This window comes from Mytilus trossulus, chromosome 11 (assembly GCF_036588685.1).
Source record: "Mytilus trossulus isolate FHL-02 chromosome 11, PNRI_Mtr1.1.1.hap1, whole genome shotgun sequence".
Taxonomy (NCBI): Eukaryota; Metazoa; Mollusca; class Bivalvia; order Mytilida; family Mytilidae; genus Mytilus; species Mytilus trossulus.
This window is the reverse complement of record NC_086383.1, coordinates 17782895-17800623: the sequence shown is the minus strand read 5'-3', so window position 1 is coordinate 17800623 and position 17729 is coordinate 17782895. Positions and strand designations below refer to the sequence as shown.

At 31.5% G+C, this 17729-nt stretch overlaps 2 protein-coding genes across 2 annotated transcripts; one reads left to right on the top strand and one right to left on the bottom strand.

Moving 5' to 3' along the window:
- The first annotated feature begins 7665 nt into the window (after nt 1-7665).
- On the top strand, nt 7666-9797 carry LOC134689570 (P2X purinoceptor 7-like). The gene is made up of 2 exons (XM_063549542.1): nt 7666-7893; nt 9534-9797. Exons 1-2 carry the CDS (start codon nt 7690-7692, stop codon nt 9795-9797), a joined length of 468 nt encoding a protein of 155 aa, XP_063405612.1. The 5' UTR covers nt 7666-7689.
- A 911-nt stretch (nt 9798-10708) lies between these two features.
- On the bottom strand, nt 10709-17157 carry LOC134689792 (uncharacterized). The gene is made up of 10 exons (XM_063549761.1): nt 16651-17157; nt 15962-16021; nt 15455-15550; nt 14899-15181; nt 13743-14025; nt 13009-13245; nt 12601-12680; nt 11998-12108; nt 11366-11583; nt 10709-10823 (listed from the first exon to the last, which is right to left on the bottom strand). Exons 1-10 carry the CDS (start codon nt 16851-16853, stop codon nt 10709-10711), a joined length of 1686 nt encoding a protein of 561 aa, XP_063405831.1. The 5' UTR covers nt 16854-17157.
- Nucleotides 17158-17729: the final 572 nt, after the last annotated feature.

Genomic DNA, 17729 nt, shown 5'->3' with positions numbered 1-17729 from the left:
ACACAAGCTACTTTACCAGTACACTTAATTAGAATAATAGCAACTGATTACAAACCAACTTGGTTTTTTTATACTTGGTATTGGTAATTATTAAAAAGTCAAAGAAAAAAGGACTATTTATCTGCGGAGTCACGCACTCCATCTAGATGACGTCATTTACAAATGTAAACAATTTGAATGATGAATGAAGGAGTTCCCCTCACGGAGAAGAAAATGGACAAAAATACGTTCTAAAGTATTATCTTGATTTGAATAAACCAGAAGCAAAACAGATATATTTATGGTAAGTAAACCTAGCTGTTTTTGTACATTTTTCACGATTTCATTTAACACCCTCTTTTTTGGAGGTAGGCTTGAACATGTACACATGTAGCAAGAGGATATAATTTAAGGGGGGTGCTATGCCAGTGCTTTGTGGGAAAACTTTAGTATATTTATTGAGGGAAACAGTACTGAAGCGTCCATCTCTGAAGAAGTCGTGCAGTTCATGCCCTCCCTATCTCATCCCCCTTATGAAACTTCTGGATATTCATGTCTTATTCTTACAACTTTTAGGGAAACACACAGTGGGGAAACAACTGTCCCAGGTAAAAAAAAGGGGGGGGAAGCTGAGCGCTCACATGTTAAAACCGGCCACACTATACAGTGTTGTATATGCCTGTCCCAAGTCAGGAGCCTGACAGTTGAATTTGTCAATGGTTCATATTTTTCCGGTTTGTCTTTTTCGTAAATTGTTTTGCTATACTTATTACTTCTTATTTTTCATGTAGGGTCCAATAGGCGGATACAAAAGGTACCTGTCCCCCTTTTGTGGGAAACATTTGGTTGATTATATAGGAATCACTGAACCTTGGCTGGAACCCCCTTCCCCTTTATGAAAATATCTTAATCCGCCACTAGCCTGATTAAATCAACACTGTGTGTAACAAGGTTATTTACGAACATGATACTTCAGATACTTTATTTCACTGTGATAAAGCCCGGTAATGTTACAACAATAGCACTAAGGTTCATCCCTGTATTGTTAATGACCAATAAAACAAGGAGATTGCATTGGCAAACTTTTTATAAATCTACATATTATTACGTGTTAGTTACAATTTTAATAGCTGACTACTAGCAATAATTTAATAATTAAAAATAGTACTGATGGTGAGTTTAAAAACATTTTTTATTAAACTATGTCATAAAAAAAGCAGTAAGCATATATATTTCTATCCTTCATGTCCCTGTTTTTCAGAAAACTCAAAAAGCAGGAAGTACACAATGAAGTAAGACCTGATGTGCCAGTAATAGCAGACATTGTACCAGAACCCAGAGCTGACAGTCCACAACCAGCAAGTCCAGTGGCAGGCCCTTCTGTGCCACTTACACCTCCAACTGTCCAACCAAGCCAAAGGTATATTTAAGACTGCATCACACTTATGATCACTTAAATTCTAATACAAATTTAACTAAAATCATTAATTGTTTTTATTCAAATGTTTAGCCAAAAACTCCACAAATATTAATACAACAACATCATATTAAATGAGAACGACAGAACTCAATAAAGAGATGAATGGGAATAGTATTTTTTAATATTCATGGTAATTTAAAAATAGACAATTTAAAGATTTTTTTTAATTTCCAATGACCTAAAGTGAAATGAAAAATAGCATGAATATAGTAAACAATGCATACCAAATATGATAATGTAACAACAAAAAAGGTTCTGATGAGAAGCATCAAGTTTTTTAATCCAAATACACTGTATAAAGAAAATATTTGCAATTACATGTATGTAGTCAAATATAGACACATGATACAAGGGTGATTAAACTTTGTAATTCTGTAATTTTATTAATTGTAAATTGTAACTAATTATTTTCAATTTACTTTCAGTGACTTAGATTCAGATGATGACATCCTTCTGATCTGCCTCCAAAAGAACCAGCAAGACAAGGCAACAGTATAAACATTGTTTAAAATAAGTTTTATTTATTGTGTGTTTTTATTTATGATAGAAAAAATATTCATGTATCTTATGGTGAAATTCATCAAATTTGTTTTTCTTTTTATTTATTTATGAACCTGTAGTTAATTTGAAGAAAGTATATATATTATATATTTCATGTCATGTACATTAAGCATGTGATGTCAAATTAAACTATGATCAATGATGACTTTATGATTTTATTGTATAATTATAGTGTGGTTCATGAGTTTTGTGTGCCTTTACAGCATTATACAATCATCTTGTATCTCAATACCCCTGATAGTTTCATTTTCAACCCTCAAGGCAATAAACTGTAGTGTTATAATCCTTTAATACCTAAGGGTGCATATAAGAATTCCAGATTATTACCTTTAAAATGTTAAAATTCTGTTTATTACCTATTCAAATGTCCTGTCTGTATGGTGATGATGGAAGTGATTAACAATCTTGACTGGCTTTTTTGTCTGTATGTGATGATTTCTTGCTCAGTATTATATTGATTATTTTCTATATTATATTACAATTTACCTAACTTTTACTACAAATTTATTTATTCTAAACTTCTCAAAATACTTTACTATCATTCATAAAGAGTGATGCTTATTGAGATACTTATTTGGGTTTGTTTTTACTCAAATATGCAGAGTTAAAATAAAACATTGACCTGACATGTAAAAAAGGAAAAATGCTGACCTGACAGAAGTGAATGAACATGTTAAATGAAAAATACAGTATATCAATCATGTCAATGATACTTGTACATCATTGTACATCAACCAAACAAAAAAAGTAACCAATAATACATGTAAAAGTATATATAACTATAATAAAATGACCACCACTTACATCTTATAGTTACATTTTGTACATTTATATATATATAAAAATTCACATATTTCTTGTTGTGGTGGACCATACATATCAATATTGAAATATGAATAAAAGGAGATGTTAGGTATAAATGCAAAAGACTACAGTTCAAAAACAAAACTAACAAAAAAAGTCCTTTGAAATTTTACTTAGAGGGAACAATCTATACACATGTATATAAAATATGTTGCACGTGCAAGTACACAAGCATCTTTCTTTCGTTATGTATGTCACACAGGATTGTTTACTGGCATAACTACAAACGTTTTGAGGACAAACATTTATTGTTCAGATTTTTACATTTTCAGCGTCTTCCTTTTTTTCATAAATTTTGTCCATTAGTTTCTATACTTAAGTTTATAGTGGCGGATCTAGAACTTTGCCTTAGGGGGCACTGCGGTTATGCTTCAATGATTCCCTATGTAATCAACCAAATTTTCCAACGAAAGAGGGGGTCAGGGCCCCCAGGATTGACCTATGCTTTATCACACAGTTATTGTCTTTTCTTCAGTTTTTAGCAAATGTTCCTCTTTGTCATTTATTCATTTATTCTGCATTTTTAATTTTGTCATATTATTCTCTATCCAGTTAACCCAGCCCAGACCCTCATATGATTGTGAAAATTACTTTTGAACATGTTGAGTGTGCAAGACTTCCTTTAGTTAAAATATGGGGTCAATAATTAATTTGACTGCACATGAAAGTCAGGAGTGCACTTAAACATGATGAAGTGACTAACAGTCATTTCATATTATTTATCGCCATATCAGCACATGGGGGATACATAGGTGATTTTCCTATTTTCAATTGTAATGTACATGTATATATATGGTCAAATCATATGTTTTCGTACTTTATATGAATTAGTACATTAGTACATAATGTAGTACTATGCATGTATTTTCAATGGAAATTGTGAGGTCATAATGAAAACTTTATAGATAAAAAACCAATGAGATATATGGATAGTATTTCTTGAAAAACAGAACATAAAAATATTGTGCTGTGTGCTGACTAGTCCAAATAATTATGACGTTAGGCAAGGCTATTTTAATTTTTTTCTGGGACGCTAGAAAAAAAATAAAATTGCCTTGCCAGACGTCATAATTATTTGGACTATGCGCTGACATGAAGGGGGGTAAATGGGGGAGGGGGGATAAATAATGCATTTTCCTCAAAGAAGTCCCCTCCATGGGCTGCCTAGTTACATGCTTTTATGCAGGAGTGCGCCTTTTAGAACTGTGATTGATAAATACTGTATTAAGAAATATATGTGAACAAAAACAGTTCAAATCCTGGTTCCGAATAAACTCGTAAATGTAAAATTATAGCCTGTTGGGTATAAATATCGTTTAATTATACTTACCAAATACAATTCCCGGCTCAGCTTAAATTTTGGTTCTATGATATGTATCTGCCCGCGAACAATGCCATAATTGATCATAATTATGTGTAGATGCACATGCGGCAGTGGCAAGCCGACCGACCGACAATAGTTAAGTTACTGTAATTAAAGTCAAATAAATCGTTTACGGTGAAGAATTATTTCCGTTTTAGATGTCATCGTTTTTTTCAAATATAATAAGTTCTTAATCTCTCCTGCATTGTTGTAAAATTCTATTCCTAATATTTTATCGGAAGCTTCTGATATGATGAAACAAGAACTTTGACATAGTCTACAGCACAGAATTCGAATAAAACAAAGACGGAATATATTTTAAGTTGGATATTCCATGGCAAAAAACGGAAAATAAAATTATAATACAATGATTCATAATAACATTAATGATGGACCATTTCATAGCTGAACCAAATAGTGTATATAATGAGACTAAATAACTTCAAACTTTTAAAACGCTAAAATATTTGTTTTAACAAGTACGGACTGTGGCAACCGTTAAAAGGTTTGTTTTAAACATTTCCCGACTGTGACAACCTTTAAAATGTTTGTTTGAAACATTTAACGACTGTGACAACCTTTAACACGCTGTAATAAACATTTTATGACTGTTACAACCTCTAAAAAGTTGTTACAAGCATTTTAGAACTGTGCAAACTCTAAAAACGTTGTAACAAACACTTTACAACTGTCAAAACTCTTAAAACGTTGTAACAAACATATATTGACTGAATCAACTTCTGAAAAGTTGAGACAAACAAATTTCAACTGTCCCAACGTTCAAAAGGTTGGGACTAACATTATACAACTGCCACAACTTTTGAAAAGACTGTAACAAATAGTTTTTGTCTGTGACAACCCCGTAAACCACTGCAACAGTTTTAAAATGACTGTGGGTCACAATTTTTGTTTTTCACAACCCGTAAAAGTGTTGGGACAGACATAAATTAACTGTTAAAACGAAAAACGGCAACTGTCACAACCCTGACAGTTATTATCAGTTGATTTGACAGTCATTTATGGTCTAATACAGACACAGACAGGCGTACAACAACTGTTACTGGTATGGACAGTTGTTTTTTCGTCCAGTAGTGTAGCATGTATACAATGAAAATAAAAACGTAGCTTTGACTGTCTTTTGTTTAGCTTTTTAGTGGGTTTTTTTTTTATAAAAGAAGTAATTCAAACAAATTATACATACATTTATTGCAAAAGGATTAAAACAGCAGATTTCAAGAGTGTTCAAATTGGAAAATGAATGTTACTAAGGAAATGACATATTTCATTGATCTTCAATCAATCACATGCATGGCGACAATTTGTTTTTCAAGGGAACGAATTCAATTCAACCACTATAAAGACCCCCTAGTTCGTTTAAACTTTAAAGGGGCACTAGCTGTCAAAATCATGTTCACCGATTTCATCCAAATTCACATATATGATATATAACACACTTAAACGAATATTCAAATAAAAAAAAGTCAAAAAAAATCATTTAACAATGTATGGCTCGTTATAATGCATCACCATCTCGTACGGATTTTGTACCGGACGGCATCTCATTAACGTTCAACATGACCTCCGAAATTTGCCTATTTGACTGGTGACCCCGAAAGATATATAAACAGAAATGGATTCTGAGGTAAGCACGTGTATAACAAATTGATTGTTTTACTTATTCCGTTTGATATCATATCTTAAATAACAAATACTTTCGGGAAATTTCATGAATCTTCACTTAGCCATCATCACAATATTTTTTGCCATAAAAAACAGCCGTTTTCCATCATGGGAAGGCAAAACTTTAATAAAATTGTTGATTGGGGCGCTATAAAGGGATTTCCTTTTCACGATCGAAAAATATACAAATGCTATATAATTATAAACAAACATGTTTTACCTGTAGATTGTCTTATACAATAATTTTTTCCTCAAATGTAACTTTAAAAAAAAAAATCTATTATTCAGATCCATTAGTTCCTTATAGTATAGAAAGTTCCGGCCTAGTATTGATTTCCTTTATATGCCTTTTCTAGTGGAACTGAGCTTGTATCAATAAGTTTTTAGAACCATATACAACTGTATATCAGAAACTGCCATGACAAGACCGCACTAAATGCACCTTAGGTTTTAATGAGATGGTGATTGTGATCATCCTTAAATGTACTCTAATGCCAAAATAATATAAAAATACGATGCAGACGCCATTGACACAACTCTCCACTAGATACCAATGACGCAGAGGTCAACAACTAAAAAAAATGTTGCCCGTACGGCTTTTAATAATGAGCAAAACCAATGCTTTATAGTTATCTCATAATTAATAGGCCCTTACTTGACAAATGTTAAACAATTGTAACGAAAAAACTAACCATATGATTTATGTATAAAACAAATATCATAAACAAGAAACGACTTGTACTTTTATGAGTTCCACTGTCCCTCTTGTATATGTCATCTCTCTGTTTTAACTATAGGTCCTGTATTTGGACAGGCACATACAGAATACGACGGTGTTCAAGGAAATTGCTAGATCCAAGCCATCCCTTTCAAATAAATCATTGGTTTAACAATAAAACAAAGAAATAGCTTTGATAAGTTCTCCCTATGATAGTAGAGGGGCATTATGTTTTTTGGTCTGTGCGTCCGTTCGTCCGTCGTACCGTCTGTTCGTTCATCCGTCCGTCCGTTTGTCCCGCTTCAGGTTAAAGTTTTTGGTCAAGGTAGTTTTTTTATGAAGTTGAAGTCCAATCAACTTGAAACTTAGTATACATGTGCCCTATGATATGATCGTTCTAATTTAATTGCTAAATTAGAGTTTTGACCCAAATGGTACGGTTCACTGAACATAGAAAATGATAATGCAAATTTCAGTTTAAAGTTTTTGGTCAAGGTAGTTTTTGATAAAGTATTAGTTAAATCAACTTGAAACTTGAAAAAATAAATGTTCCCTTTGATATAAAGATCATTCTAATTTTAATGCCAAATTATAGAATTTATTCCAATTCCACGGTCCACTAAACATAGAAAATGATAGTGTGAGTGGGGCATCCGTGTACTATGGACACAGTTTTTCAGTATATTTTGTATTACCTTTTCTTCTTCAACTGGATTTTTCTAATACTTCTGCATGTTGAATTTCAGTTAAATATTTCATTTCACTATTTGCCACTGGACGTTAAATAACACACTATCAATCAATCATTTTCATTATTTTATGTTGAAGGCCGTGTATCAATGCAGTGTTTTGCTTATATATTTTATATGTATTTCTTAGACAAAAAAATATTTGCTAAGAAAATAAGAATGTATCAATTTTAAGGGTATTTCTTGCATTTTTCTGTGACATTCATTATTAAAAAATGATGCTTGATCTTTCACTTTAAAATAATCTTTTTTATAGGATCATCTGAATAACATTTCAAATGATGATTTGAAAAGGATGGTAATGAGGATTTATCATCGGCAACCATCCATTATTTTGGACATTATTGATGCAAGGGACGCTGGAAATGGCAGTCCAGAAATACCACCAAACAGAGAGGTTCCGTCATGGTGCAAATGTAGTTTTTGCCGAGAAATGACAAATGAAATTGAAAAAGTGTGCTGCAAGCAGACACCAGTCAACTGTCACTCCCAACTAAGGGTTAGTGTTTTCACCATAATTAAAATTTTCAAAAATATTCTTATTATTACGATTGAAAGAATAGTTTGTGTGGTTATTGAAATAGCTAAGAAAATGTGTTGTTTTTTTATGTTAGTCTTGCCTGCCTGGTTGTTGTCCATTTTTAGCCCACCTGGCCCAAAGGGCCAAGTGAACTATAATCTATTCTCATCAATTAGCGTTCGTCGTCCATCATTAACTTTTACAAAAATCTTCTCTTCTGAAACTACTGGCCAAAATTTAACCAAACATGGGCCAAATCATAATTAGGGTATCTAGTTTAAAAATTGTGTTCGATGACCTGGCCATCCAACCAAGATGGCCACAACGGCTAAAAATAGAACATAGGGGTAAAATGCAGTTTTTGGCTTATAACTCAAAAACCAAAGCATATAGAGCAAATTTGACATGGGGTTAAATTGTTTGTCAGGTCAAGATCTATCTGCCCATCAAATTTCAGATGAATTGGACAACTCGTTGTTGGGTTGCAGCCCCTGAATTAGTCATTTTAAGGAAATTTTACTGTTTTTGGTTGTTATCCTGAATATTATTATAGATAGAGATAAACTGTTAACAGCAATAATGTTCAGCAAAGTAAGTTTTAGAAATAAGTCAACATGACCGAAATGGTCAGTTGACCCCTTTAGGAGTTATTGCCCTTTATAGTCAATTTTTACCCATTTTTCGTAAATCTTAGGAATCTTTTACAAATATCTTCTTCTCTGCAACTACTGGGCCAAATTAATCCAAACTTGGCCACACTCATCTTTGGGGTATCTAGTTTAAAAATTGTGTTTGGTGACCTGGCCATCCAACCAAGATGGCCGCAACGGCTAAAAATAGAACATAGGAGTAAAATGCAGTTTTTGGCTTATAACTCAAAAACCAAAGCATGTAGGGCAAATTTGGCATGGGTTAAATTGTTTATCAGGTCCAGATCTATCTGCCCCGAAATTTTAAGATAAAAATGACAACCCATTGTTGTGTTGCTGCACCTGACTTGACAATTTTAAGGATATTTTGCTGCTTTTTATTATCATCTTGAATATCATTATAAATAGAGATAAACTGTAAACAGCAATAATGTTCAGCTGAGTGAGATTTACAAATAAGTCATCACGACCGAAATGGTCAATTGACCCCCGAAGGAGTTATTGTCCTTTATAGTCAATTTTTAACAATTTTTACTAACATTTTCCACTGAAACTACTGGGCTATAGATAGAGATAATTGTAAGGAGCAACAATGTTCAGTAAAGTAAGATTTACAAACACATCACCATCACCAAAACACAATTTTCTCATGAATCCATCTGCTTCCTTTGTTTACTTTAATATTCACATAGACCAAGGTGAGCAACACAGGCTCTTTAGAGCCTCTAGTTTTTAGACTTGTGTAGATCTTAGACAATAGTGGTTAATTTGACTATTTGTATAGTTTGTATATTTCTGGCCTTGTGCAAGCATAACCATTTGAAGTACAATTATTGTACTAACAATATTCAAGTAATCAAAATACTGAATTTGGTGTTTAGATAAATATTCTCTTCATCTCAATAAGAAAAGCTTACTTTTATTCTCCATTTTAATGTATATAAAATTATCACTGTCATTCCTTTGTAGGAGTTTAACACCGTGGTGTTAGATGAGCTGGTCCTGGAGGTTGCCAGGCGAATGAGGGAGGACCTGATGATTGATCCTCATGATGATAATTACAACAGAGGGAATAGGCATGTTGCATATAGGCAGTATGTCCTATGGATCCATGGTTACCTTGGAGCAGGAAACAGGCGGGTTATACCAAGCTGTGTTGTTTGGAAAATAAGGGAGAAATACCCTGATCCAGTTGGCCAATATGTTGGATTTGAACCTGGTCGACTTGGCTAAAAAAAAAATATTTATTTTAATACAATTTTCATTCCTGAATTGTTATTTCTTTACTGAACAATCAAATCATGTCAAGAACAATTAAACATGACAGACAATACAATATGGTAAAAATTATTATTACTTATTATTTATCATGGATGTTACAGTTCACAAATACTATAATTAAACACAGATCATTGATGATACAACTATGGCAGGTAAACCATGAACAAAATGCAGTATTGCATTATCCCAAAGTTTATAAAAAATTGAAAATAAACTGCTTTGCTAAACACAGCTGGATACGCCCTGAAAGGTCCAACCCTGAACAGTTGGGCCGAAAATGGACACAATATTCAAGTTTGATTCCGGTCCTATTTTGGATTGATATTAAATATTTTTAATATGTTTCTGAATAAATGTACTCAATGAGCTTGAAATTGGTTATAAGAATTGAAAATACATGCAATTAAAGATTTCTTGCTGTTGTGCAATACACTGTGCTGTTGCGCAATATTTAGTTTTCAAACTAAAGTTAAATTAATTCTCAATTTTATACTATTATAAATTCATGAAAATCATATTGAAACTTTCATCAGTACTACAGTAGATATAAACAATTCCCTAAAGTTTCATGGAAATGCTGACAGCATGTTTTAGTTATCAGAAAACTCTGAAATCTCACCTTTTTCAATGAGTAAAACTCCATTACTCAGAAATGATGAATTTAAAATTTACAAAATTCTAAAGGGAGCTTACTTCATTAGATATATCAAATTCACTAAATTTTCATAACTGCCGAAAACATTTCTTAGATCTTGTCTGAATAATGGAAAATCACCCTTTTTATGAATAAAACCCTATAATTTGCAAACGTAAAATCAAAAATTTATAAACACCAAAATGGACCTCACATCAATAGACACAATTCACCAAGTGTTATCAGATCGATTTCTAACTCGGTACACAGGTGGAGTATAGGCATGTCTTTTTGAAGTATAGGCTAAAATAAGGTTTTGGAATGATTCCAAATCTGAGGTGCTCCTGGGAAAAAAAATTGTGAGAATATTGTCAATTGGAATGTAACCCCATTAATTTGTTGAACATAAATTATAAGACTACAAAATGTTTAGTTGTCTTTTCCATTTTCAAAAAGCATAGAAACCAAAAACAGTTGAAGATTATACTACAGAAACAAATAAACTTGCCATAATGGGTCTGCATATTCATTATCTGATATTTTTTGGTTTACCTAAGTTCTGTATAGCACAGTCATGACAGTTGTGGCCTTAGGGCAATTAGTTAAAGACTGACCCAACATTTTTATACAGTTGAGCACACCACCATTTTTTTATGTATCTGCATACCAAATTTTATCAACCCATGTTCAATGGTACAAAAGCAATGTGCCATATTAGAATCTGGATGAATAGACATACAGACAATCACACAAGGTACATACCCCCTTACTTTATTGGCAGGGGCATACATATACAATATAATATTCCTAGATTTACACAATTGTTTATAAGTTCTGTTTTTGATGTTAGAATGTTTAATAATGATCAAATTAAATTCACACATACCTGCAATTCAAATAGTAAAGTATGTTTTTAATGAGCCTGTCATCCATAACAATGCTTCGTAATGCTTTATGAGCATCTGATCCTTTTTCCATATATGATTTTTCCCTTTCTTCAGGTAATGGTCCATGGTTGCATGTGTTGTTGTGAAATGTGTCATCATAGGACAATATCCAGATGTGCTCATTTACCACATGGTGTAAAATTCCAAACCAAGTGCACTGAAATAATTTTAGAAACTATTGTAGATGATTCAAAACTACAGATTAACCATTATACGATTGTTTAATACTTTAAAACCAAACTTTAATCAGAAGAAACCTAAGAAGAAATAATGGAAATGAACAATAACATGCAATTGAGCTATTTCTAATTTGAAGAGGAAAAAATATTGGGTATACATGATAGAGACAGCAACCAAACACAAAAAGCATGCACTAAATACAAATAGATGGCAACATACAGTAATGTACATTGATACAGAATGTAGTTGTCAATACTTTTGATAGAATCAAACAATAATTTAAATAACACTCCAATCTTTGTTTCATACGTATTTGATGGAATTGCTGTAATAAGTTTTAGTTGTTTTTCTGAACTTTTTTCCAGATAGATTTTATAAGTGGTAAACTAACCTTAAAATCACCAGGGCTTTTACTAACAGATGCACAATGCCAATAATGATTTATAATTTCTCTTGTCCACTCTAATAATGGTTTGTTTTTCTTCCCTTTTTCCTGAGACATCTGAAAGTATAAAGCATTAATCATAAATCTATAAAGAGTTCAAGGATTACAAGATAAAACATAAAACATTTGCTTCAGGTTAATTTCGTATATATATGTAAATTTTTTTATTATATGGAAAACAGATTTTTACTCTTGTATGTTATACTCAATATATATATCAGTATATTATACACTTTTAAATCTGAATGAAAGATCAATTGAAAGCCATATTATGTTTTAAAACAATGTCTTTTATAAAGTTATACATGTAGTAATTTATTTGATTTACATTAAATAAATGTTGAATGTATGCCACCACTTGCATATAACATTATAACTGGAAAAAACTTTTAAATGAGAAGTTTAAAATTAAAGATAGCTGAATTTGTACTTCATATGAGTTCTGTGGTTAATTAGTTTCATAACATTTAGTTGATTCAAACTCAAGTTAGACAAGGGTAAAACTTAAATGTCCCCTCTGACAATATATATACAATATTAAATGCAAACCTTTAAAATCTGTTTTCCAATATTCTTTGTGCCATGCCAAATGTCAAAAGAGTGTTTAATATTAGCATACTGTGGTTTTTCTGGAAAAGAAAATTGTTTTTTTTAATCAATATTAATATATATTGAACAATGTTAAAGCATTTCGGTCATGTAGGTGACCAGTCTTCATTCCTTTTTTATCTTAACTTGTTGAGAGGTTAATTGACTGTATCACTAGCCTGTCAAAAGTTATTATTTGGAGTAATCACTGTGCATGTAGCATGTGCATTTAACTACCAATATAAATTGAATAGTATTGCTAATTATCCTGCCTTAGATCAGACTCCTTGATCCTTTCTTGGCACATCACATTCATCAGCAAGTTTAATTTTATATTGATAAAAGTGCAATTTAATTTGGTGTACTTACTCATCAATGCTCCAATCTGTGGGTGTGCATCAGTTACAACTTCTTTAATATTTAACCCAGCATCTGTCATTATCTTCAAACCTTTTTCAAAACAGCCTTTCTCCAGACTAGTACTTTTGCCCTCAGTCATCCTTTTGTCCATAGTTATAATACACAATATCCTCTTTGTTTCCATCTCCATAAATGTGTAAGTGCAGTATTGTGCACAATGACCTGGGCTATCCATCCTACCATCCCCTGAAAAATAAACCAGAAATCAGTTAAAGAAGACCAGTACCAGAAACAAATGAAAATATTGATATACATGTACATTTTTTTAATCTATTAATTGTTTCAATAAACTTATTATAATTTGTTCCTATTCAATATTATGAAAAGGAAGCTAAATATAGTATGCATTTGCCATTGGTTTTGACTTTGACTTTTATACATAATAGATATATTTTTATATCCATTGATGCTCAGTGTCAACACTTACATATTATTCATATCTTGTCTCTATATCCCTTGACATTTGATGGATTGCTGTCTCATTTGTAATTTCACCACATCTCCTTTAGTCTCTATCATTATTCACAGGCCAGAGAAAATTTTGTAAAGAAATAGCCAAATCATAACCCATATAAAGTTAAAGAAATTGTACAGACTAGCGTTCTTGCATACCAGTCAAATGCTTGTTTAAAGACAGTTGTGACTTATATATGTGTCAAAGTCAGTCACACTAATATATTTACCCAGTACTACAACTTCTTTTCCTTGTAACTCTGTATAAATATCATCAAGATGCTTCTGCCAAAACTTGTCAATTGATGGTACTATGTATGATCTCTGCATTTTATGAAATGTGGAAGAACTCACTAAAGGAAGGCCCAGTATTTTGCAAAACAATTCAATTTTTTGGAAATTGTTTCCTGACAAAACTATTGCAGAGGTTAACATTAAATCTCCACAATGCATTCTTCTATTTAAGAGTGGTTGAGAACACCACTTATTTAGTATATGACCTCCCTTGCACACCTAAAATTGCAATAAAATGGATTGAACATATGAACATATTGTGAAGTAATTGACAATTTTTATATACATGTAAATTTTACACTAAGAATGAATGAAAAAGAAAAATCATGGAAAATAATTGACAAGCAGTTGTGAAATTGAATGCAAAATGTGTTCCTAAATAACAGTGAATTAATTCAAGCTTTAAACAAGAATGTGTTCATAGTACACAGATGCACCACTCACACTTTCATTTTTTTATATTCAATGGAACGTGAAATTTTTTGTAGTTTGGGCATGAAAATTGCATCAATTGTCTTGGTCTATGATTGTGTTGGTATCTCCTGAACAATTCAGGAAACAAATATAAACAGATTTTAATTTCTATGATGTCCAAACCCTGTTCAAAAACACATATGTTAAAATTGAAGTGAGGTGTAAAAAGGTGTTAATAATGTGTTGAAGGCCTCACTGTGACTTTAAGATGAAGTACAGCAACAGAAGTGAAGTTAAATTTTTGCTTTTTGTGTGTCTTTGGTGAACATAACCTGTTTTTGTCATTGATGGATACCCCATATGGTTCTTTTCATCTACTACTTAACCGGAAATTACAATTTTACATCTAAGTTTAGGTCAAACTAGATACATGCAGGAGTCAAATGCATTGTCCAAATTTTTTTAAGCACATTTGTATTTTTATATACTTCATGAAAAAAAACCTTATAACATACAACATCTTCTTAAATCTAATGGGTCATATATCTCTATATTACAAATCTACATATCAGTCTGAGAATGAAAAGGTATACAATTTTATTTTTTTTAATTTTATCCGGGTTTGATAGTTGTATTCAACTTAGACTTATATATATAAAAGTGTTGAAGAAACTTTACCCATGTTATGTAAAATGCAGATCCAATAGTTTCTGTTTTTAAATCAACCAGACTTTTACAATCAGACATTGTACACAACTGTACTGTATGTGTGTTTGCTAGCATCAACAGGCAATCTCTGTAAACCAACAGTGGTTGTTCTGTAATAAAGTTGTCAATATTTCCAATTGTTAATCTCTTCACTCCTGGACCCATATCTATAGCGGCCTCTTCTGATTTGTCGCCTTCAATTGGGTCATCATCTTCACTTTCTTGTTCCTCCGAATTATCAACTGTACTTGGTCTAGAAATGTAAAAAATAAATCTAATGTTACTTTATTGAATAATAAAATCTTGACACAAATACATTTCAAGCTGTTGTATATATGACATAATAATAATATGCAATGCAAGTGTTGAATATCAAGCACATGTACACATGTATGCTGAAAAGATAAGATAATGTGATAAAAAGTTGGGGGAAAAAAATAACACAAAAACATAACAAGAACATAACAATTTAAAAGAAGTACAAACACTTTACTGTGAATACAAAAATGAAAATACTGAAGCTTACCTTAGTGTTATGTTGAAACTAGGTTCATAGTCTTCATCGGATGTCTGTTCAGAGTCATCATCATTTTGAGAAATATCAATCATGTCAATACTGATACTGAAATTAAATTAAAAAAAATAAAGATTTTATAACAATTTAATTTTGATCATTAACCCCAAACTATGTTAGATTTACCCTAAACAATTTTTGTGCCACCTCTCAGCTGTATGTTATCAGAAAAAAATAATTCCAATCAGGACAGTAAATGTCTAGTAGTCATACAAGTACTATTTTGGTTTGGACAATAGATAAAATGAATATCTGACAGATGGACAGACTTGTGAATACTGAATTAAAATCCCAATATGTTGCAAAAAAAAAGTCACACACAAAACAATTTTGGCCATGATAAAAAAATAAAATGAGGGTTTTTATTACATAGTGATACTGTTACATGTATGCCTTTTAGCATTTTTTAAATTATAAAGAAAAAAATATTTTAAGAGATTCAAAATAATAACAACTTACTCAAAAGGATTAATAAAGCTGTTGTTGTTCACATCTTCCAATCCAGACAGTCTAGACTCTCTGAAAAGTTATATTAGAAATTCAAAGTTTAATTAACCTGTAAAAACAACAATGAAATATGTAAAATTAAGTAATACTTTCCATTATGTACTTATTTTTACCTGGACCCATTTGCTAGTGTTACATCTTAGGTCTTTAGCATGTAGTGAGATGAGAGGGTTTGTTTTATCTCAGGTTGAAGGCCTCATTTTGACTCAGAGGTAAAGAACATCAATTAAAGCACTGTTCCTTTGCTTGATGTGTGTTAACTGTTTTGCTGTGCAAGTGCATATATTGTGCCCTGGATAGACTGTATATTCCCACTCCATGAGCAGGTTACATTGCATTGCTTTTTTTCTATAGTACTGTTCAATGAATACTTTCTTTAATCTACTGACAGTAATGACTGTTACTTGCAACATGTACAAAGTGTAAATTCTCTAAGTTCCTTTAAAATCAAGGTAACTGAAAAGAATCTAATAAATTGTTTTTTTGTTGTTGTAGAAATACTCTGCTTTCCACATACACAAAGTTGAAAGTATCAATAATATCAATGTGTTATACCAATTACAATATATTTTTATTATGACAGAGTTAAGTTGAAATACAAATTTTAAAAGAAAATCAATATATAGATTAATTTCACTTACATGTACTTATGACCTCCTTCTGTGTCTGAACATGAGATCTCTGATACATCTGGCTCTATTACTTTTGATAGCACATTGTGAGTAGTTGTTATACCTGATGCACAACTGTGCTGCTCTGATGTTCCAGCTGGAGTAGAGGCATTAATTTCGTACCATGGTGCAGCAGCCTTTTTACTTCCATCATACCTATTAGATATATACATATATTTAAAAAAAAAAATGCATTTTAACTATTTTCAACCATTACTTTTAATGGTTTCAAAATTTAATAGTTTAGTTTAAACATGTTTTACTATTCAATGAGGACAAATGGGCTTTAATAGACTTGTGGCACTTTTAAGAGTTAGACATATAAAATAAAAAAAACTGTGAATTGTTGAAGTCTATGGTTCTATTACATGTACATGTTGTCTGAATAGCAACTTCTTTACACATGCCTCTTATAGGATGAGCATCACATGCACACTCTCTCCATGTTAATGAATCATCACAACAATTTTTGGAAAGGTGAACAGCACTGGTTGCCTGTTTTCAGGCAATACATATCTGCATGTATAATACTTCGATTATACAACTTTAAAAATAATTAGCCATGGCATTTCAAAAATTCCAGCAGAATGTATAATTTTATCAATTGCTTATTAATTCTTAACCTGAACATGCTGAAATATATCTGAGTATAACATTTGCAACTGTTCAATTGACAATCAATGAATGAAGATGTCTTCTAAGAATTCATTTGTTTTTAATTTTTTCTTTGATATGTAAACTCTTTCTTGTAATAATCAAGCTTGTAGTAAAGAATATATAATTTTCATGATTATACAGTTTATACTTATTTTTTAAATCATTTGCATGCCCTTTTTTGTAATTTTTCAAATACATTTTTGTACATGTTCAAACCTCATTCCTGCCTGATTTTAAAAATCTTGATTGTCAACTTAAATGTACAGGCTATTAGGAAAAGACTGACTTTGATGCATACAATTTGTTTTAATTTTATTCAGTATTCATTAATATTGAATGAATAATTAATTCAGTATTCAGAGAAAGAAAAGTGTTTATTTTCATTGGCGGAT

Excerpts from the sequence above, each read along its gene's own strand:
- LOC134689570 (XM_063549542.1), top strand. The coding sequence starts at position 7,690 with ATGGTAATGAGGATTTATCATCGGCAACCATCCATTATTTTGGACATT. Across the intron at positions 7,894-9,533 it reads ACTGTCACTCCCAACTAAGG|GAGTTTAACACCGTGGTGTT; the intron begins GTTAGTGTTTTC and ends ATTCCTTTGTAG.
- LOC134689792 (XM_063549761.1), bottom strand. The coding sequence starts at position 16,853 with ATGTATATATCTAATAGGTATGATGGAAGTAAAAAGGCTGCTGCACCA. Across the intron at positions 15,182-15,454 it reads AGTTTCAACATAACACTAAG|ACCAAGTACAGTTGATAATT; the intron begins GTAAGCTTCAGT and ends TTACATTTCTAG. Across the intron at positions 11,584-11,997 it reads AAAGCCCTGGTGATTTTAAG|TGCACTTGGTTTGGAATTTT; the intron begins GTTAGTTTACCA and ends AAATTATTTCAG.